General features: G+C 44.5%; 1 protein-coding gene and 1 pseudogene across 1 annotated transcript in view; one reads left to right on the top strand and one right to left on the bottom strand.

The window, feature by feature from the left end:
- Positions 1-6,684: 6,684 nt before the first annotated feature.
- Positions 6,685-6,877, top strand: LOC121478456 (annotated as a pseudogene).
- A 602-nt stretch (positions 6,878-7,479) lies between these two features.
- ISM1 (isthmin 1) overlaps positions 7,480-23,338 on the bottom strand; it is a 73,332-nt gene continuing 57,473 nt past the window's right edge. Inside the window, exons 4-6 of the mRNA XM_041732425.1 lie at positions 16,303-16,446; positions 12,951-13,040; positions 7,480-9,197 (exon numbers count right to left, since the gene is read on the bottom strand). Of these exons, the coding sequence (XP_041588359.1) occupies positions 8,680-9,197; positions 12,951-13,040; positions 16,303-16,446 (752 nt within the window). The 3' untranslated portion in view covers positions 7,480-8,679. The remainder of the gene's footprint in view (positions 9,198-12,950; positions 13,041-16,302; positions 16,447-23,338) is intronic.

The following is a 23,338-nucleotide window of genomic DNA, read 5'->3' as shown; positions in this document are numbered from 1 at the left end:
TGTTCACAGCAGCGCTGTTTGTAAAAGCTCCAAAATGGCAACCACCCAAATGCCTGTTCATGGCAGAAAGGTAAATAGAAACTTGCAATACTGGACAATGATGAGAATGAATGGCTGATAACTCCAAACAGCAATATGGAAGACTCACACAAAATGATGTTGAACAAAAGATGCCAGACCTCAAGGAGCATATGTCAGAGGACTCTATCAATGTTCGAAAATCAGGCAAAACAAATCTAGTGTCATAATATTGATTACTTTTGGTGGAAAGTGGGTGCTGCCTGGAAGGTAGCATAGGAGTGATGGTAATGTTTTATTTACTTTGTGTTGAGGTAACATTTACATATGGTGAAATCCAATTCTTTCTATAAGTGGACAATTCATTGAATTTTGACAAATATATATGGTTGTGTAGCCACCACCATAATCGAGATATAGACCATTTCATCCCAGCGAGTTTCCTCATGACCCTTCAATTATTTCTTGACTTTGGTCATGACTGTGTTTACCTTGTGAAAATTCACTGAGCTACACATTTATGACATGTGTACATTTTTCTGATTGTATGTTATACATCAATAAAATGTTTATTTATTTATTTATTTGAGTATTCAAAACAAACAAAAAGATTGGCCCAAAGAATAGAAGTTGGCCACAAAAACGCCAGTTGGGTGGCAAAAGGAATGAAAGAGGAGCAGTGAGGAAGGCAATTGGAATGGTACAGGGTAGAAATCTTGAAGAAGAGAAAACAGAGAGTGAGTTTGCTTTTATCCCAAACTTCAGTTTTTTACATTTGCTGATGGTGAGTGGCATGAACCAAGCTTTATCTCCCTCGAACAGGATCCCTGCTTTCCTCCTTTTTTGTTTTCTCTTCATCATATCCTGTAATAGTGGGAGGGAGCACTCAAGAGTTGCTCCATGGAGGGCTTTTTCCTGAGGTCTGGAGAAGGTGGGCCTTGACTTCCACTCCATAGAGTCAGTCACCAGGTGAGGACCGTAAAACATTTTTGAAGAAAAATCTTCCCTCCACAGCAATCAGCACAAAACACCTCATTCTCTTTTGACTGAAGGAATCCTAACCAGGTGGCTCTGGGGCACGAGGCCCCTGGAAATCTCTTCCTGGTCTTGGTTGGTCCCTGCATGGGCATTTGAAGGTCCTGGGGACAGGTGCATCAGTGGTGTGGGTCTCCCCAGTCTTGCCTATATAAAGACCTCACTTTAGTTATATTGACAACAAGGGCAATGAGTTACCTTAGGAGGTCCAGAGAGGATTTTGTCTTGGGAAATCCTGGCTTTTCTCTTTGCTTTTCCCCTCCCTCCTTCTCCATCTGCTAAGCTTTCCAAAGATAAAATAGAACAAAACCTGCACTGGGTGTAGAGGGGTGAAGGAGGACAGAGCTAGACAAAGCAAAACCGCATGTCTACTGGTGTGAAATCTTGAAGTGGTGCTTGTTAAGATCTGCTACTGCTCCATTTCACTAAGGAATTAAAGGCATACTTCATTTAGGCCATTCCCTTCCATGGCAAATAAACCTAATATGTAGTCATGACCTTTGAGAAAAATAAACTTAGCTGCATAGGGAAAAAAGTTCCTTTTTTCTTTTTTAAAAGTCAGGCTTGAAATTTTTATATCCTTTGAGTCATGTTCTTGAAGCAATTGGCTGGTTAGTTCAAGAAATGTTACTTTCCCAATTCAAACATGACATTTTGAAAATCATCCATGAATTACATGCCTCAAGAATGAAAGACTTTTCTGTGCCGTTTGAAAGTTGTTTTTTAAGTTTATAATTTTTTTTATTTTGAGGGCAATCATGAATATCTGTAAGGGCACATTTACTATTCCCAGAACAGATAGAAAATTAACAAAGTTGTAAAATTCTTACCCAGCTTTGCTTTTGCAGCTGTGTTTCAATCCAGCTCCCCCCCTCCCCGCCAATTCCCCAGCCGCCAAAATGGTTGAAGATGATGTTCTTTTTACCATTCTAGGCAAGGCACTGATCTTTCTACGTTGACTTTCCAAACCTCTACATGGAGATGGAGATAGAAAAAAACAAAAACAAAAAACAAAAAAACAGAAAACCTAATCATCTCTAAGCTTTGTTCTTCTGGTTCAACAAAGAGTTGCTAGTCTCATAAATTTGTTCCTAAGATGTCTTACCTTCTGATCCCAGAAAGCGCCCCTCTTCTTCTAATCCTGTATGGTAAACCAACACTAAGCCTCAGAAAAGCAATGGGCTGTAAGCTTTCTGTCTTAATTTATACTACTGTATTCAGGATCTGTACACATGGATGTATGTTCCTGAGTATACCCACCCAGTAATTACTGCGGCAAGCCTTTAATTAGTCTAAAATAGTGCAGGCATAATGTGACAACCCACACATTTTTCCATTGGAAACTGTAAGTGGATGACAAAGGGAGAACCCCATCCTCTTCTCTCCCCGCACATAACTTCCTGTGAAGCTTTTTCATGATTTTGTATGTCAGGCCAGAATCACTGCTCATGGGGGCATTGATCACCGTCGCTTAGTTAATTAGAACAGTGCTACTCAAAGTGTGGTCAGTGGAGCAGGGTTGGTTTGTAGCCAGCAAGGAGATGAATTCAAAGGTTAGGAGAAGGTGTTCAGCAGTTTTTAGAGGTATCTGGCAGGGTCATTTTCTGTCTGCTGGATCAGTTTTCAGAAAAACTGAGGGTTTATAACTTTGGTTTGTAAAAGCTCAAAAATCTAGTAGAGTGCCAATCTCTGGTCAGTATGAGATGGCTTTTCTTTTTTGGTAGAGCTATCACCAACAGCCAAGCCTCATCTCTTGCAGGAGCATGATGGTAATGATAGTAAGCTTATGTTTGAATAGCATTCAGTAAGTATTAAAACAAAGTTATGTGTTGGTTTGGGACTCCCCTAGAAACGAATCCAAAGAAAATGATTGGAGCAGGTAGGACACTGGGGAGATGATTCCAGCAAGCAACAAAAGGAGAGTGGGGAAGAAACACAGGGATGGGAAGAAAGCCAATAGATAACATGTTAGCAAGCCAGTTACCCTGTGGGGGCCTGGAGCTCAGTCCCGATGGAGCTCTGAGAATAGAATAAAACATGCTTCAGAATTGCTCCACTTGAGAGTGAGGAAGCTGGAGTATTCATCCACATAGTTCTGCTCAGTCGACTGTTAAGTGCTCTGTGGAGCACTGTTAACTCCCTGGCATTTGAGTCTGTTCCTGTGCAAGCCGAGGAGCCCCATCACCCAGAGAGAGTGATCAGGCAAAGGCTTCCAGGAGCTTCCAGTTGAGAGCTGGGCTGGTGGACACATATGTGTAGGAAGTGTGGGAAGTGCCAAGGGGGTTGTGCCGGTGATTAGGTAGGACAGGTGGTCTTAGTCAATTGATAGATAGTAAACCGAGGACGGGTTAGCACTATAATACACTGTGGAAGATGGTGAGGGGCTGGGAAAGCCCTTTCTTCTTTGGTCGCTTGCTTTGGGCCCATCCAGAGTCCTGTCCGCTGCCTTTCACTCCTGCCTTGTGTAGCCAGGTGGTCTACCTCTGTGGCAGACACAGGCTGAGTGCGTACATAGCCTATCTAGGCTTCCTGCACCCCCAAAGTCCCAACTAAACTCTATTTCTCAATTGTCCTCCCAAAAGAGTGTGGCATGGAACAGAGCTGTGGAGATGGAGTGGAAATGATGTACAGTACTTCTCCGCTTGACCTATGTAAACCTTTATGCTTGTCCTGCCTGCTCTTTACTCAAGTAGACAGGAATTGAGCTGATTCCCAGGACATCCCAGAGAGTCACATCTTGAAGACGGCTGAGCCACAGTATAGAAGGAGCCTGGACCCCTGGGTCATCACTTAGAGGAAAGCCACTTGACCAGAAACATACCATAGATTTTTACTGTTTTAAGCCACTGTGATTTTAAGGATTACCTTAAAAAAAAAAAAGATTTATTTATTTATTCATGAGAGATACAAAGAGAGGCAGAGACATAGGCAGAGGGAGAAGCAGGCTCTTTGCGGGAGCCGGATGTAGGACTTGATCCCAGGACCTCAGGATCACGACCTGAGCCAAAGGCAGACACTCAACCACTGAGGCGCCCAGGCATCCGGATTTTGAGGATTACCCATTACAGCAATTAGTATTGCCATAAGTAATACAACATACATGTGTGATCAAATTTATTTTTCTTTACATTATCTATCACTCTTTCAGATTATGTGCTTACATATTTTTTGGCTGTCTGCTCTCCAACAGGAAGACTTGGATTTGTATACAGTTAAAGCTCTGGCCTCTGGAATAGTGCCTGGCAACTAGTAGGTGGTCAGTATATAGTTGCCAAATGACTAAATACCAATGTCCAAACTTCATTGCACATGGTATCTGACAGGCCCCAGGAACTTCGTGGTTCTTGTCTTAGTTAATTCTCATAACAACTGCATGAGGAAATGGAAATCCACAGGGGCTGATTCACCTGTCCAGTGGAACCCAGTAGGCAAGTGTGAGAACCCGGAACTGGAATACAGGCAGTTTGCATCAACCTTCAAATTCTTCAGCTCTCTGCACATTGCCTGACATCTGCCTGGTAAGGTGCTAGGAACTAGGGGTGTAGAGAAGCACGGGATGCAACACTCACCTCTGAGGCCCACCCAACAGGTGACAGCATGGGGCTTGCCTGCAGGAGGGATGTTGAGCTAGAAATGTTGAGCTCTGTTACTGACCCAACTGGAGCAAGGGCTCAGCTAGAGGAGCAAGCATCATCTTACAGAATGACACAGATGAATAAAATATGTAAAAATAAAGCCAGATCCTCTGTGCCCAATATAAGACACCATAAAGATTGTTGCAGGGGATTCAGCCGATTTGAATAAGTTGAGTAAAGGCAGAGTGAGTTAGAGGAAAACAAAAACCACACTGATCCTGTGAGTGTTGCAAAAACTTAGGAAGAGAGTAGAAGAAGGGTTAAGGTTATGAATGTGGGCTTGGTGATTGGAAAGAACTGGCTTCAACCAGCTCTGCCATTTATAGAGCCTTAAGGCTTTGGGTAAGGTCACTAACCTTGTTGGGCTTCTTTTTCCGGTAAATGGATATGATGCACTATGCCTGCTTCCCAGGGTAAAGGGAGTAAGTAGCCCAGAGGCACAAAGTGTGTGATCAGGAAAGAGTGGCTAGTATAGTACTTATTCTGATCCCTAATGTTAGACTGGAGAACTTTAATCTCCTGGCCACTGAACTACACAGAGAGAAATGCTCTGGAGACTATAATCATGGTGGACAATTGTACTGGGGCCAAAGAGAAGACTCCGCACGTTCAGTCCTCTTCCTGAACTTTCCCATTTGCAGCCACTAGAGGGCCCTGAGCATCTCTGTTTGCCACTCACTATAGGCTTGCTCACACATGGCACCCAAGAGGCCCAGAGATTATTAGAAAAGGGGGGTCTTTCCCCAGGGAGAAGCAAGGGAGCGAAAAATTCCATGGGAGGCCTTTGTAGAGCACTTGCTGATGGTCATATTTACAGGAACTTCAGGTGAGGTTGTAGGCAGCTACTTTGCTGCATGCTGCTGCTCTTAAGCACAAGGTCCATCTGCATGAAGGGAATTACCTGGGGTTACCCTGGGGCCAGCTTGAGCCCCTGTGCTGGAAAAGATTGCCTTGTTTTAGTTGATACCTGAGCCGAGGGGTTTTGGCTTTCTGAGCATCACTCATTGGCTTTGGGACTGGAAAATAGCTTATCCTGATAGAGGCAGACCATTGTTCACCAGATTTCCAGAGGCGTGGCACTAACCTGATGATGTATAGGAGACTAGGGATGTATTCTGTATGCAAAGAGCCCAGGGGCCCTCGCTTGCCCCCGATTCACCTCATCTTCCAACTCTCATTTCATTAGGTCAGCAAGGTCTGTTATGAAAAGGCAATGAGCCCATTGAAAATACTGCTCGCATCAGTCATTCTCACTTTAGTAGGAAAGAGCTCTGTTCCTTTTCATCTTCTATGATAAATCCTTAATAAAGACACCTTAGGTATAGCTCCAAAACTTACCACTCTTGTTCCTCTGCTCATCACTCCAAACATGCGGCCTTTAGTAGACCCCAAGCTCCTTCCTTGTTCCTTATTTTTGTTCTTACTTTTTTCTAACTTCAAATGCATCCACTTCCCCCTCCCTCTTTGCTGCTTTATTAAATTCCACTCCTCCATTTGCCTCAACATGTACTTCCCTGATTCCTGCCTGTTTTCCCATAGTTTTTTGCGTTTACCCTTAATAAAACATTTATCAGAGGGTGTTATTGTTGTCCATTTTTTTCTCTCATCACTCAGTTGAGCTTCATATGTGTTTCATCTCCAGTCTCTGCTTGAATACCTGTCCCTACAGGGAACTTGCCATCTCAAAGGCAATGCAATCCATTGCAACCAACACTCTTTGCAGAAATAGTCTTCCTATTATTATTAGAAACCAAATCTGTTTCCCTGGTAAATAGATGTATTGATTCTCTCCCTACCAGTTCAGGTGCCTAAAACTCCTTCAGATGTCAATAAGGCTTCTCATGTCATAATTAGAAATAGCTCTTTAATATAAATGTTCTGAGAAGGGAAATGCATAGGTAATTCATTCTAAAGTGTAAATGATTGATAAGAGCTTTTCCAAAAGAACAAATATTATTAGGAGAACTTAAGGGTGGGATTAAGAATACCAAAGACAAGCTTTGCACAGTGGCAGTATCGTAGCCAATGAGGTTTATCCGAGGCGCGATTATTGCTAATTGAAGAATACCAAAGACACCACCGGGACACCAACAATTTGATAAAATAGAAAGAGCATTAGGCTAGGAAATGAAAGATGGGCCCAATGTGATATATTTTTCCCCTCTGAGTTTTGGTATTCTCATCTGGAAAAGGAATAATCTACATGATGAGTAGTTCTACTTACTTATGCCATTGCAGAATTTTGTCTGGAAGCAGCCCTGCTGACCTGGACCATCTCTCTGTCTCTCTCTTTTCTTTTCTTTCTTTCTTTCTTTCTTTCTTTTTTTTTTTTTTTTTTTTTGGTTGGGGGGAGATAGGGGAGAGGCAGAGGGAGAGGGAGAGAGAATTTTAAGCAGGCTCCAAGTGCAGCACAGAGCCCAACTTGGGGCTCAATCTCATGATCTGAGCTCAAGACTTGAGCTGAAATCAAGAATCAGATGCTTAACCAACTGAGCCACCCAGGTGCCCCTCACCTAGACTGCCTTTGCTCTGGCCTGCTCTTCTTTGCTCTTTCTTAGCTCTGAGTGTGCAAAAACTTACCCGTGTGTCAGGTTCAGTTCAGCCTCCTGGGGCCTGGGTTGACATTCTTGGTGCCAAAGATGCTATGAGTTATAGCACCCATCATTGCATGAATCAGTGAGTCTTTTATTCCCACCTGGCTTGAACCTTCCTCTCCCCTGCCTTGAAGCCCTGGGCTTACCAGGGCTCTTTATGGTATTTGCATTATAAATATTTGCAGTTAACACATTTATTGCAGGTAACACATTTTATTATGATTTTAGTATATATTCTCTTCTCCTGGAGTTTTGCAAGTAAAGATTGCATAACAACAAACTCTTTATTTGTCCTAAGTTCCACACTACAGAACCAGGTCATATCACAATCGCTTGATGCACAAGACTCAATGACTCAATAAATACTTTACAAAAATAATGTAGTTTTTTTTCCTTTCTTAAAACATAAACAATTAGGATTTTCTAGACTTGAGTCCTCCTACTCTTTCTATATGTATTTACTGGGAATATATTGGCGGAGTAAAAAAATGTTACAATGGTATTAGACTAAAATAGATGAAATGAGGTCCATGTTCTTTACCCATTTATTTTGCTTCTTTTTTTCTTTGGAAAAGTGCTACTACCTGTTTTTATGTCTGACCTTCCTGCAGCCTTCTGAACCTACTAAGACATAAGCAGAACTTCTGCCACTCTGAAGCCTTTTAGTAGAATTATAGCGTTATGCTGATATTGGCCTTTTATTTTAAAGCCTATTTAAAACCAGTCCTCAGATGTGCCCCTAAAATACCCGTGTGCCCCGCACCCCCTATCCAATCTTAGGCAAGGGCATTCGGGAAGCCGAGACTCCAGCAAGGTGCCTCATGACTAAAGAACATTTGGTTTAAAGTGGGTGTTTTCTTGTTTTGATACACTTCTGTTGAGTTACTTAGTTAAAAAAAATAATAATTCCAAAATTCCCTTTCTCTCCCACATCCTTTAGCCCCTGTCTGAACTCTCACAGAAGCGATTAAACAGTTTCACAACTCCAGCGAAAAGGTTATGCATAAGTCACATTCATATTAAATAAGTTATATATAAAAACTGCGTATAACGTTTACAGCTCGGTCTTTTCCGCTTTGCTTCTCTAGGAAACACTGGATCTGGGTGCACATCAAATCCCACCTGCTATGGCTTCCAGGTTCTTCTTCTGGCTCCTCTGTCCTCGTCCTGCCGCCGACATCTCCCCCCGAGGAATTCCAAGGAGCTCCAGGGGCATCTAGGGTGGCGAGGTGGCTTCAGAGGGCAGCCACCGGGGCCTGGCGCGCACCCCTAGCGTGATTGATGAAAAATGCCCATGTGGTATATACACCTAGACATGGATGCGGGTAGGCACGCCTCTGCCCCGGCGACGATCAGTGCAGTGCGTTTGTGTCACATATACCCGAGGTGGCATCTCCTTAGTACTCCCTGGCCTCTTGGAACTGCTTGATGTAGTCTTCGTCCGAGGGGCTCTCCGTGCACTTCTGTCCATTGTTGGGAGGCCGCGCCTCGTTGTATCTGCTCCAGTCGCCCTTGCAGATAATCCAGGGCAGGACGTCCACCTTGTAGTGGAGCTCGGCCGAGAACTCGGTGCTGATGAGGTTGGGCGTCCCCGCGCCTTTGCCCCTGGTGATGAGCTGCATGTTGTCGCCATAGCAACAGTGCTGGGCTGCCAGCGTGGTGCTCTCCAGGGACAGCATGGAGCGGATGCAGTAGCGGGCCGTGGGCTTGTAGATCTCCAGCTTCTCCTTGGGCCCGCTGGCGTCCTTCCAGCGGAAGTCCTTGCGCTTGATGCGGTCGAAGATGTCCGCCGTGCTGTAGGCCACCTCGGTGGGGTAGGAGCAGGGGCAGCTGGGCAGGTCGTTGATCACCTTGTGCATGTACTTCTGTAAGAACTCACTTTTGCAGCTCATCCACCGCTCACAGCTGTCCGTGTCTGAAAAAGACCGCAGGGACACCCTGTCACCACGTGCAAGACGGGCAGCTGGTTAACACTGAAGCCAAGTCCTGCCCTCCCGGGCCAGCCCCTGCGGTCGGGGAGCCACCAGCCCTCGGTTTGATCGTATTCACCACCACCACCCCCTTGAACTTGGGAACTTTATTCACCAGGCAACTTCCCCGCTTTAAGCTATGAAACATTTCCAGATGCACAGAAATGTAGAGAGAAGCTACTTCAGCAGTGACGACCTGTATGCCATCGCCTAGATTTCACCAGCACAACTGCTTCATCTGGTTTGTCTTTTGAAAATATATGATACTGTTATCCCTGAATTTTAGCAGTCATCTGGGGAAGAAAAGGGAGGATATGGGGGATAACCCTACTCTCCCCTAGAACAAAATGAAAAATAATTCAGAGGGCAAGTTTGAATCTCCTCTTTAAGTACATGGTGACAAGGGAGAAAGTGCCTCAAAGGAGGATGGTGGGACCAGGTTTTATTTGTGCCACTCCATGACTGGTTTAAACTAAAGCTGATGGCCTAATCTCTTAATCGTAGGCACCAGAGAGTGACAATTACTGTAAACAATCCATGTAATAAGATGCCTCAAAGAGGAAGGGGCTGGTGGCCTGTGTTTAGGGAACTTAATGTCTAGGCCAGAGGCTATGGACCTCTAGTCTTCCAGCCAGAACCTGCCCCCATGAGATTGTTGTATTTGGATCTTATAGAATTAAAAATATGTTGAATTAGTTGCCAATTAATTAATTGTTGGCTTCATTTAAGACTTAGGTGATTGCAGTTTATTAACGTGGATTCCTGGTTTTATTTGAAAAACCAAGGAATATTTATCTGGTCCTGCACTGCCCCATGGGAATGGCTGGACTTAGGAGCAGGCAAACAGTGACCACTGGTGAGCAGAAGACATCTGCTGGGGTTGTCTGGGGGAGGGGAACACATTCGGTGTCACAGGAACAGGCGTTATAGGGAAGGAAGTAAGGCTGTTGGTGTCCGATCGTGGGGCTCTTCAGTGTAGTTTAGGCTTGTTTGGAGGACACTAAGGAACTACTGATAGTTTTTGAGGGACAGTGAGCTATTGGCCAAGTGGCACAGTAAGGAGGATGTATTCAGTGCTGCTATCAGTGGCGAGAGTCCAGGTGGGAGTGAAGGAAGAGGAGGGATCAAGGGTGGTCAGAGGGCTGCCAGGCCTGGGTGGGTTTGATGGTGAAGGAAGAAAGACATCAGAAGTGACTTCTCATCTCTGACCCAGGTGCCTGGAAGGCTGGTGGTGCCCTAAGAGGCAATCAAGTGGCCAGGCTGGGCGTGGGTTGGCGGGCAGTTTGGAGGAGGGCTCAGGCTTCTCTTCAGTTGAATGAGGACAGGAGAGATAGGGCATCTCTCAGGGGCTCAGAGAGGCCTGGCCTCAGATGAAGAATATGGGATCCTGTGTTTGGTGGCCTGGGATTGAATTCCAGCTCAAGCATCTAGCATACTGCTCATGCCCTCATGTAGGTGTTCTCCCTCACTGTGCTTCAGGATTCTCATCTCTCAACCGAGGACAAAAAGGACACCTATGTCCTAGAATGTGATAAGGATCATGCTGAAGGAAAGTAGGGAGCCCACAGCATAGGGTCCAGGGTGCTGCTGCCAGTGGGGGTGTGCTAGGGCTCCATTTGGGCCTGAGCTCTAAGATTCCACCCCTGTGAGCCCCTGACCAGACAGTAGTGACAGAATGCAGGCTCCCTCCTGGGAAATGTGTGTCTACAAAGCCAGTGAGGGTCTCCTTTGGAGGGCATGGTCTTCAGAAACAATATTCAGTGAAGGCCCTAAAAAATGGATTTGCTGTTTCCAGTGTGGACGGTCATCATAATTCATGTACCTGTAGGATATACATTGGCTTATTTTTACCTATCAAACTTTTGTGGGTCTTCAGTGTGATGGACAGGCTCCAAATGCTTTGCAAATATTAACTAATTTAATTCTACAATAGCTCTGTCAGTTCACGCTGTCATCTCATACCATTTTATAGATCAGACAATGGAGATACTACAAGGGGGACAATGCCCTTGTGCAGCTCAAGCTGTGTCCCATCTCTGTGAGGAATCCTCTGTTTGTCCTTCTCTATCCTCATTCCATGTTTTTCCTTGCCCTGGAAGGTTGTCCTACATGGACTATATCAATGGGCTCCCTCGAGCCCTGACTTCTCTTTGGGTTGATCCCAGGGGAGGACCTGGCCAGCGACCAGGGGGAGAGAAGAGAGTGAGGTCAAAGTATTTGTTCCTGTGTTTCCTCCCTCACTGTTGCAGGTTGGCCACATCCTTCTGAGAGCCAGGAGTGCTGTCAGGCAGCCCTCTCCACACATTTTTTCTATGGGTTCTGGTAGCTACTCCTTCCCCTGGTCCCTTCAGGCCAAGGGCGTCTTTCTATCCTGTTCACCTCTTTGCAAACAGACCCTAATCCAATGCTCCTCAATAACCTGATTTCAGTATGCTGTGTTTGCTCCTGCCCAGAACCTGATTGATTGATACCCATTCCCATTCATCTCAGTTGGCTTTGTGCAACTGGAGCTATCCCTCTGCAAAAAAGCAAGCAGCTGCCTGTCTGTAGGGTGTATAGTATGGACAGACCTGAGAATCTCTCTGCCCCCAAAGACAACCTCTGTTGCTCTACCATTTTATGTAAATTTACCACATTTAATCTTTCACTACTGTTTTTTTTTTTTTTTTTGGTGGGGGGAGGGAGTCACATGCATTATGTTTGTAGAAGGCTCCTGCTAAATGTAGTTCGTATGTGTGAAGGATGGAGATGCAAGTCCTGGATCACAAAGAATTTCTATACGGCCTCCTGTTTGGCTGATGAGGTAGGGTGGAAGTGAAAAGGCCAGGAAAGAATTTTCGGGTAGCATGAAGAAATGTGGCAGAAGGAGTCTCATCTTTCAGCAATAAAGAATTGCATCCTAAAGCACATGAAGCTATTTTTAATAGATTTCTTTTTTTAAAAAAAAGATTTTATTTATTTGTTTGAGAGAGAGAGCACAAGCAGAGGGAGGGGCAGGGGAGAAGCAAGCTCCCCACTAAGCAGGGAGCCAGATGCAAGGCTTGATTACAGGACCCTGGGATCATGACCTCAGCCAAAGGCAGCCACTTAACTGACTGAGCCACCCAGGAGCCCCATCTTGGACCTGAGAAGTCACTTTCAATTTGGCTTGGTTCACATTTATTGTGTTTGGTCTAGTACTTTCTAGCAGATAAGTAGCAGAGTATGCCAAGGGTTTACAAAAAATTTATGCGGTAGAGGGAGGCAGGCATAATACTAAGAAAGTTCATTTTCCCTTCTTCCCTTGGGGGAAGAACTTTTGCTACAGAACTGAGACCAGCATTTCCTGACTTCTTGGGGACACTCAGTGAGTGCTACCAGAGGGGATTCCAAGGGGCCTGAGGCCCCATTTGAGACTGAATCCACGCTAAGGGAAGAGCAGCTCTGTCCCACCTCTTGCCCCGGAAGCTCTGTAGCAAGCAAGGCAGACACAGAGGGCACTCTGCTCAGCCTGGTGAAGGAGGCATGGGACTGCTCTCTCTTGCTTGGCGTATATTCAGTGAGCAAAAAATATGTTGAGAGAACTGGACCCCAGAAGAGGAAAATGAAACATTTAAATGGATCCTAGGATGGGATGGCACTGTAAAGGCAAAAGGAATCTCCAAAATATTAAATCAATATTTGGATTTAAAAAAAAGAGGGGGAAAAGATCTCCTTACCAACTTCAAATAGTTTGGTGGCATTAAACTCCTCACTTCCCGCAAGCAGACTCACTTCAGTGGCAGCTGTCCTGAAGGTGTCTTCAATTCCTAAACACAGACAAGAGCTCATTTTCCCCTAGTTATATGGAAAAAGTTACCCTCTACCGCCCCAGCAAATAAAGAAACAAATACACCTGAACAAAGCCTTTTTTGTATTCATTACTACTCATGGGTAGGAATTTGCCAGTGGAGGAAACAGTAAAAAGCAGGTAGTAGAGCATAAAATATATTAAAACCCCAGATACCATTTGCAGTATGAAATCAGATCCAAATGTGCCTGAATGAGTCTTAAGGAACTCATTCACTAGGGCCAGGAATGGGGTTTTGGGTGGTAGGGGACACGTGTCTGCAAGGCCTGTCTATCTGGTGGTATCAGGGTGACAAACTGGATTAAAGGCAGTGGTTAATATTTTGTCTAGTGGTCAAAACCAGTTTTAAGGACTGACTGACTGGGTTCCAATCATTACTAACCTGTAACCTTTAAGCCACTTAAAATTCATGTGCCTCAGCTTTCACATCTGTAAAATGGGCAGAAATGAGTGCCCCACCTCCAGAGAGTTAAACACATTCTAATAAATTACGGGTAAAGAAAGCACCTACAGGAGTAAGTGGTAGGTGTTAGCTGATAATTTTCTCAGGAGTATTTTATAGCTCATTTTGGAGATGCAGCAGTTCATAGCTAAAGAGCAGATATCTCACATTCTAGGACTTCCAGCACCACCAATGGTGCTTCAAAGAGAATAATCTGGGCTTGTCATTACTTGCTTTTGCTCTTGTCATTACTTGAACCCAGTTTGTCTCATACTTCCTGGTTCCCCCATCCTCCCCCAAACTACCACCCCCATCCAGGCTTCCCCTACAAAACAGAAATCCTGTGCCGGCTGAGGCCTCTGAGGAGGCCAGAGTGGTAGAACATAGTAGTCACGAGGTCTGACTTGATTTTCTTTAAGGGGCTCCCTCTGACTTTGTGTGAGGTCTCTTGCACTTATTTGTAGGGTTGACCTAGGAGACAGATTTTTTTCAGTGTAATGACTGCCAGGCCAGGGAGACTGTCGGCTCCAAGACTCATTCCTATAAGGCTGAGAATCAGCAAACTAAATAAAAGAGATCCTGTTTAAAAAAAAAAAAAAAAGTCCTTCATGTTCCAATGAAGCCCTGAAAAACTGGAAGGCCCAGGAACAGAGAGGCAGAGAGGATGGAAGGGTGGGGTCAGAAAAGAAGAAAATGTATGAGCAGGGCTGCTGGGCACACTGCTCTAGGCGGTGAGAGAAAATGAGAAGGAAACATTCAAAATGGTGGTCACCAGGTGGTAGACTTGGATCTGAGCACTAGCTTGGGAAAAGAAAACAGCAGGCAAGCCCCCAAGCCCTGACACTAAATGCTGTCTGTATCCGTGAGTGGCTGAGCCCCATATTCCTCCTCCTGGTGGCAGAGGAATGGTGTAATGGTGAACATGGACTCACCCAGGGGGTACCTGGGTGGCTCAATTGTTTAAGCACACTGCCTGGATTCAGATTCAAGATTGATCTCTTGCTGTTTGAGTGACTCATACTAGTTAACCTCATGCCTATTTCAGTAGCTGTCAAGTGGTACAGTAATAAACCCCTACTTCATGAAGCTATTGCAGGGATTAAATGAAATAAGCCCTAAGAAGACCTTAGAAATTTGCTGGATACTTAAGTCCTCAAAAAATCCTATTCTCCATGATCTTCATTATCATTTTATTTTCTTCTTTCATCTTCTTTCTACTGTCCTTCTTTTCCTTCTTCACTGTCTTCCTGTCTTCCTCCTCTTCCTCCCTCTCATATTATGGTTTATTTCCACCTATCTAAATCCCATCATATCAGACTTCCAACTCAGCTTCATTATGATGATCATGGGAAAGATCAAGAAAAGTATCTTGATGGTTGCTCCACTTTCTGAAATCCACCTGCATAGCTGACATGGAGCCAGAATTTCATGGAGCTTGTTAAATTCAGCCCCATTTTCTACACATGCCATTTGCTAACATGAGCACGTCCTATCTGATCCTTCTTCTCTCCTCTCAGAAACCTTTTTGCTCTTCCACTTCTTTTTTGTTTCAAATCTCAGCCTTATGATCTGACAACTGAGTTTTAGGAATAGAAAAAGGAAGTCTGGGGGCACCTGGGTGGCTCAATCGGTTAAGCGCCAAACTCCTGATTTCAGTTCAGGTTGTGATCTCAGGGTTGTGAAATGGAGCCCCACATTGGGCTCTGTGCTGACTGTGGAGCCTGCCTGAGATCCTCTCCATCTTCCTCTGCCCCTCCCCTCACTTGCACTCTTTCTCTCTCTCAAAAAAAAAAAAATTAAAAGAAAAAGGAAGTTTGAGGGTATGGGGCTCAAATTTTTCTGTCTCTGAAATATCTTTCAGATGAAACCATTCAGAATGTGCAGTTTTTTGGAAGAACCCTAGATATTACTTTAAGCTGATATTCTATCTGGCAACAGAAGCACATGTAAAATGTAAAGTTATAGACCAGGAGTAGGTAAATTTTTTGTAAAGGGTCAGAGAGTAAATATTTTAGGCTTTGTGAGTCACATGTGGTCTTGGTTGTGTATCTCTCCCCCACTCTTTCTCTTCTTTCTTCTTGACCCTTTAAAAATGTGTATGCCTATAAAAACAGGCCACACTTTGATACACAACTGCTATAGAGAGACACAATTATTTTTTACCCCCAATTTGGCCTCTTACCAAGTTTGCAATTAGTTTAGTTTTTAAAACACTGACAATGCAGTTTAAAGTAATAACTAACTGGGGGCGCCTGGGTGGTGTAGTCGGTTAAGCGGCTGACTCTTGATTTTGGCTCAGGTCAGGGCCTCAGGGTCCTAGCATCAAGCCCCACAGGGAATCTGCTTCAGGATTCTCTCTCCCCCTCAATGCCCATCCCCCAACCCCCAGCCACTTATTCTCTCTCTTTCTAAAGCAAATAAATAAATCTTCAAGCCTCTCATCTTAACTTCCTTATCAGACCATGAATGTCTCTCTGCATGTGTCTCTTCAAGGCACAACAAATCCCACATCAAATGCGCAAGTTAACCAGGGTCCCTTCTTTAAATTAAACATGTACACTGTGCCATTGTGTTCTTTGTCATGGCCATGGGAGTTGTGCATAAGACTCAGAAAACCCATCTTTTCAGCCATTCAGCTCATTACTCATCTCTTGTTTCAGTCTGGTCAGAATTCTTATTAGGGAAATGGTTGTCTTTTTAAAACTTATTTTCTCTAAGGTTTACACATAAATGGAGAACTTCCCCTTGAACTTGGAGCCACTCCCCTGCATAAACCCACCTGGGCAGTTTGGACGGTCACATGTCCTAGATTCTGTTGCGGTACATGCGTAGCCACAAGATCTGGTCCGTTTCTGGTTGCCGTTCCCACAGGTGACACTGCAGACAGACCAAAGGCTCCAGTCACCCTCACCATCTGTGGAATCTGGAAGGGAGCCAGGGATACGGTCACCAGCCTCGCCCAAAGAGTCCCCAAATCCCCCTTGTCAAGCAGCCTGCCAGTTGTCTTCTTCCATCGTTCTCACTGTTGGAGGGGACCAGATGCCAGCTGGAGTCAAAAGGCTTGTGGCTCCAGAGTTCATTTTAGGGATTAGCTTCAGGAGAGCAGGAACTCTCTCTGAGGTTTTGAGTACTGTGGTGGTCAGCACATGGCCAGGCCTGACCCCTAGAAGGTGCCCAGTAAATGCTTATCAAGAATGCGCACATTTGTAGAGTATGGGATCATAGAATACCAGGTAGGTAGTTTCCAAAGATGACCACCATCACTTCCTTCCATCCTTACACATACATTCATTGAGAGCGAAAGCGAGAGAGCTTATTTTCCCTTCTCTAAAATCTGAGCTGACTTCAGCCCCATGAGGCCCGAAAGCTTCCGACTTTCACTTTGGGCAATCCAGTCACTGTGGAAGAAGCTGTGGCTAAACCTGTGAATTAAGGGCCACCACATGGAGAGAGAGGAGGTGCATGAGGGGCTGCAGGATACTACACATGTGAGTGAAGCCTTGTTGAACCTTCTAGCCCTTCCCAGTGGACAGCTGAGTAGAGGAGATGCTATTAGGAGTGTAGCAGCTGCCTTGTGTGGTGCTGCCTGAACTTCTGAACCACAGGATCATGAGAAATAATAAACTTCTGTTGTTGTAAGCCACCGAGTTCTGGGATGGTTTATTATACAGCAGTAGGTAGCTGCTACATAATGGTAAAGCTAGAAACGATCCCTCCAGGTCATCACTTAATATCCATCCAATGACTATTTACTGAGCCTTGACTATATGCCAGGCACAATTCTAGGTATATAGGAAATATGACTAAATAAAATTTCCAAAGATTTTTGTCCTCATGGAACTAATATTCTAGTAAGAAGAGTCCAAAATAAGTAAGAAACAAAAAATGAGTAAGTTACACAGTATATTAGAAGCCACTAAATGGTATGAAAAAAGAAGTTAAAAAATGAGTGGGAAATACAGAAAGGGAGACAGAATATGAGAGACTCCTAACTCTGGGAAATGAACTAGGGGTGGGGGAAGGGGAGGTGGGCGGGGGGTGAGGGTGACTGGGTGACAGGCACTGAGGGGGGCATTTGATGGGATGAGCACTGGGTGTTATTCTATATGTTGGCAAATTGAACACCAATGAAAAATAAATTTACAAAAAATAAAATAAATAAAAAAGGAGAAGTTGATCAAACTAGGAAGGCTTGGGAGTGTGAGAAAGATTGTTGGTATATCATCAAAACTGAATTTCTCTTTTTAAAAGTAAAGAAACTAAGTCCTAGAGTGACTGGGGAGAATTAACCCAAGGTCATAAGGGTAACAGGAAGGAAAGTTTGGGTCCTAGTATTGAGTACTTGATCTCTACAGCCTGACTCCCTCTGCAGCTTCTTTACTCTATAATAACTTCTCCTGGTTTTTCCAGATCATCCTACAGCCCTGGGGCCTCTGCCAGTACCAAGCTTGGGGCTATAGGTATGTGCTTTGCCGGGAAGGGGGTCCCCTCTGTTCATAACCGGTCGTGGTGATCGTTATTATGTAGGCCCGGCAGGAATGTAGTCCACACATGTTTCTACCTGCAGTGTGGGCTCTGTGCCAGCCTTCCAGCCTGTTGTTTACATGGTGCTCACTCTGAACACTCCTCAGGCAAACAGAGGGCCGCTGTGGCTCCTCAGCCCTTTAAATGGAGCTGGGGGGCAGGGGGTGTGGGGGGGTTTTGGCTGTTCATGGTTGTGTTCTCATCCCTAACCCAGAGCAGAGAGTTTGCCCACATCTTGCCTGCCCTGGGGCCCCCATCCATTTCTTCTTTCTCCCCAAAAGGAATCTTTTTGTATTTTGATTTTCTTCTAAGAAACGGTTTTCCAGCAACACAGCCAGCCAGATGTTTGAAATGACTGTCTCGTGTGAAGGAGTTGGGCCTGTCTCCCCAGGTCAGCCTCTTCATCTCTCCCATCACTTACTAGGCATCAACATGTAGAACTGGAGAGACAAGTTGCTCCCAGAGGGAGAAACCACCTGGGTAGGTGCAGCTGCTACTCCCTCCAAGACCTCTGTGGTCTGGTATCTCTTGATAATCTCCCTGAGAACATCAGAGATATGCCTGGGACAATCATGAGATCACACTCTTGTCAGTGGGAACATTCAGTTGTGGTGGGTTATATGTACACCCGAACACACTCAGCCACACCCTACATGTACCAACAAGACCAGATTTGTTGAAGGGAACTACAACAACAAAATGTCACAAGTAAAGATTGTAATGTTGTTGGACTCATAAAGGGGGCAGTGGGTCAGTCAGTAGAAGCTTATTAAAATCACTTAGGTAGAGTTCTTGTCATCTATATGGTGGGTACATATTCCAGTGATGCCAAGTGGTGGCTCATTGGAAGCAATGGGACCTCAACCATCTAGAAATCTCTAGCAACCTTTCGTTCCTGTTGTAGTAATATGGAGAGAGAATTTGGGGAAATATGCTTGAACTTTGAGATTTCAGCATTAACCCCACCATGAGGCTTATATTGGAATCTTTGTGCAAGGTAATTTCTGGTCTTGGGCTCTTGGGTCTAAATTATTGAATGTTAATACTGCATCGGATTATGTGAAAAACAGCTTCCATAATTCCTCTCCCCGTATCTACCCTTTGGTTACTCTCCTTTCCCGCCGACCCCTGCCTGGGCCATGTGACTTGCTTTGGCCAATGGGAAAATAGCAAATATGATGCAAACAGAGGCTGGCAAAGTGCTTGTGCATTAGGATTTGTCCTCTTGATGCAGAGAACTCTTCCATCACTATGTGAAGAGCCTGGGCTGACCACCTGGAGAGTGAGAGACTCCAGCCAGCCACCGCAGGATGCCCAGCTGTCCAGCTGCGGGCCCATTGCTGAGTGAAGCCATCCTCGACTATCCAGCCCCAGCCAAGCCAGCCCAGAATTGAAGAACAGTCCAGGCAAACTGCAGATTCTTACGAGAGAACCCGTTTGTTCTTTTAAGCTACTCAATTTGGGGGGTGGTTTCTTAAACAGCAAAAGTTAACTGTTACAAATATACCATAAAAAAATCTCCTTAAAATATGTTTTCTAGGTGGCTAGCAGACTCTGGAATAATGAAGGGTTTATTATCCCAGTAAGTGGTTTTCTTTAGGTTTTTATTTTAAATGCTCACAAAGTCATTTATTTTCCAAACTTAAAAGGTGGTCCCTCAAAGTCAGACACAAAATAGTTCTGTAGCCACATGGCTCATCATTTCTATTAGGCTAGGAATGAAATGAAGCCACCTCCTAGGGCAAGGTGTATATGTCAGCTCATCCTCCTGAAGACTCCATAGCATACTGTTTCCGATGGATGTCCCAGGAAAGACCCTCCTCTTGGGGAATCTTTATTTGTTTAATGTGTGCAAAGGACAGAAGGCTTTGAGGGCAGTATTCTTTTCTGCTTTAATAAACAAGTCTGTTCTAATTTGCTCACCTGCCAGGGAACATCGCTCAGAGCAGAAAACGAATATGACCAGCAGTAATTGCCAAGGTGACAGTGACAGTAAAAAAAAACAAAAAACAAAAAACAAAAAACAGTCCTTATGACATCAAAGAGCTCAGTGAGGGAAGAAAACAATCCACAGTGTACTGGACTGAGAGCTGGGTTTCAAACATGTCATTTGAAATTTTAAGGTAGTGATTAAACAGTTTCAGGGCACTAGAATTCTGTGGGTCAGTTACAGTGTCTGGGCAACTGGAGTGATTTGGGTCCTGACTTGGTCACAGGCAAGCCTCCACCACTAATCTTAGATGAGACTGGCTGCCAATTATTGAGGGCCTGCTTTAACCAGCTTCTCCATCTAAACATACTGATTAAATTCCTATAATGATTCTGCGGGTAGGTGGAAATATCTGCCTTTTATGGATAATGAAACTAAGGCTCAGAGAGGTTAAGGGTCTTGCTAACATCGCACAGCTCAAATCTGGCAGAGCTGGGATTAGATGTGGGGTCTCTCTGTTCCAGTCGTATGCTGTTCCATATCCTGGTACTCCTGCAGCTTTAATTCTGGCTCATGTTGGCCTCTTTTTTTTTTTTTTAAGACACCCACTTATGTGGCCATAATTCAACATTGCAAAGAAAAGCCTTGACAAAAATCACTGTGAAATTTATTAAAATAGGACCATGACCAGTCAGAGGATTGCAAAGAACTGAGTCCCAAACCCAGGTTACAGTAAGCAATGCCTATCTGATTTCATTATGCGGGTTATTCAGAACAATTTTGGGAATGGTATACTACTATTTGACAGAAAAATATTTATTTGGACTCTTTCTTTGTTCTTGATGATACGTAAAGTATCTCTACAGAAGGTATTTAAAATGTAGCATCTCAAATCCAGTCCGGAGTTGAGCCAACTCATGGTCTCATCATGTTTCCACAATCATGAAGTAGGTCTACCTAACCTCTATTTTGTGTTTTATAATTTATTCTGAAGATCCCATTCTAGTCTATTTTTTCACCTAGGTTTGTTTTTTTTTTTAAAGTACTCTTTGGTCAGAAACATTTAAATTCTTTTTTAAAGATCCAAGCTTTCAAAATCTGAGATCAACACCCTCCACAAAGACCAGTTTCCTGTGGCAGTATTAGCACGCCCCAGACAAGACAGCACATACCAAAGTACAATGAGTGGCGCTGCTTTGTCACAGCATGAACCCCACCTTCCCGGGCTACCTGTTCTCTCACTGTATCCATCACAGCATCCAACATAGGGACAAATACTTACAAATTGCTTAATAGTTTTTTGTTGATTGAAAAAAAGAGCATTCAGCTCATCTGATGCTGCATAGAATTCTGGAAATCACACATCCCTTGTGAGCCTGTCAGAGAAGTAGTCATCATTTACTCATTTTGCATGCTATTGAGCATTTACAACAGAGTCTTGCTACTCAAAGTGTAGTCTGAGGGCTGGCTGTGCCAGCTTCATCCACAGAAGCTACATTTGAAAAGACCCCTAGGTTATCTGTAGGCATGTTAAAGTCTGAGAAGCACTCCTTTGGGGGTAGTAAGAGGAACAAATTCTTCTTTACAAAGTAGCAATCCTGATACCTACACTCCAATGATGAGGCAGTTACTAAGAGATGCTCCAAAATAATAAAATACAGGAGTTTCTCCAAGGCCCAAGGCTGCTGGAAGGTCCAGATGTGGGACATTCCATAGGTATTCTAGGCCTAGAAAGCTAGGGTGAAGGTGGCTGAGGCCGTTACAGTAACTATTCTAGTACAAGTAAATTCTATCTTTAAGATTGAAACGGACGATGTTCTTAATGTTCATGAATTCAGCAGAGTGTCTTCTGTAAGGGTTTTAAATGCAAAAGTTGTTTCTAGTCATGGTCTCCGAACTTTGGTGAGCATGAGAATCACCAGGTGACTTTGGTTGCAAAAAGAAAGAGACAAAAAAGCAGAGTGAGACCAACTCCAGGTCTCACTCTTGGGCATTCTAGTTCAGTAGAAGGATGGCAGCATCTCTCAAACTGGGCTGCATGCTGGAGCCACTCATGGAGCTTTTAAAAACTGATGCTTGGGCTCTACCCCCAGAGATTCCAATTTAACTGGGCTGAAGAGAAGTCTGGGCACTGGGACTTAAAAAAATTACTCAAGTGACTCTCAGGAGCAACTAAGGCAGAGAACCGTTGCTCTGGAATAGTGGTGCTCAGTGCACTAGAGCCCCCTGGAGGGCTTGTTCAAACACAGATTTGGGGGACCCATCCTAGAGTCTGATTCAATAGGCCTGGGGTTGGTGCCTGAAAATGTGCATGCCTGTCACAGCTCAGGCCATGCTGATATGGCTGATTGGGGTTCACACCTTAAGGACCACTGGTATAGAGGGAAGGGGCTGGGGCTGGGATTGGCATCTTCAAACATGCAATCAAGGGATTCTGATGTGGAGGGTCTGAGCTCCATTTTTCAAAACAGTATTCCCTGTGTGTGGGGCAAACAGGTTAAGCCAGAAACCTGTGACACATCAGACTGGCACCCAGGGATCCTCTGTGTTCCTCTTGCTTAACATCACTGAACTTTTCCTTCCTTTTATGCCTTCCAATCGAAGTACACATTTCTAGAACATTCTACTGTCCTAAAGGATGTGCTATATATATATTTTTTTGTTCCCCAGAAAGGCAGAATAACACAGTGGTTAAAAGAACAGACTCTGGGCTCAGACTGCCTGAAATGAATTCTAGGCCTTGACCCTCAAGTGGAGATCAAGTTGCTTAACTTCTCTAGGCTTCAGTTTTCCCGTCTGTAAAATGGGTACCCGCCCCAGGGAGCTGATTAAACAAGCTGATATATGTGAGATGCCATGAAGAAGGCCAAGTGCACGGTGAATGCTATATACATATTGGTGACTATCCCTTGTCCTTTCCCTTGGAAAACAGATAAACTGGACCTGGACTTCTGGGAAAGGGGAGGTTTTACAAGCTCCCTGGCTGGAAGGACGGTAGGAGTTCTCTCTTTCTGCTCCCTTAGCCTTTGATGTGTATCTCTACCATGGCACTGTTTTCCTCTATCACACAACTTTTCTCCCTTGTCCACAGAGAGGTGAGATCCTCTTTTGGGAAGGCCTGCATCTTTCTAACTTTTGGATTCCCAGAGCATAGCATGGTGCCCAACACAAGGCATGCAAAACGGTCTTCCTGTTTTGGAAGTTGCCTAGTATCATCTCTTAGTGGCCGAAGTGACTCTCCAATATACAGCTGGTCTTTCTACTGAGAAATGGAGGTAAGGGTGAGAGTACAATGGTGTGAGACAAGTCATTCCCATCATTCAGCATTTGTTTCTAAGGCTGCTGGTGGTGAAGCCACTAG

This window comes from Vulpes lagopus, chromosome 18, assembly GCF_018345385.1.
Source record: "Vulpes lagopus strain Blue_001 chromosome 18, ASM1834538v1, whole genome shotgun sequence".
Lineage (NCBI taxonomy): Eukaryota > Metazoa > Chordata > Mammalia > Carnivora > Canidae > Vulpes > Vulpes lagopus.
Note: the sequence above shows the minus strand (reverse complement) of the source record. Positions and strands in the feature narration are given on the sequence as shown.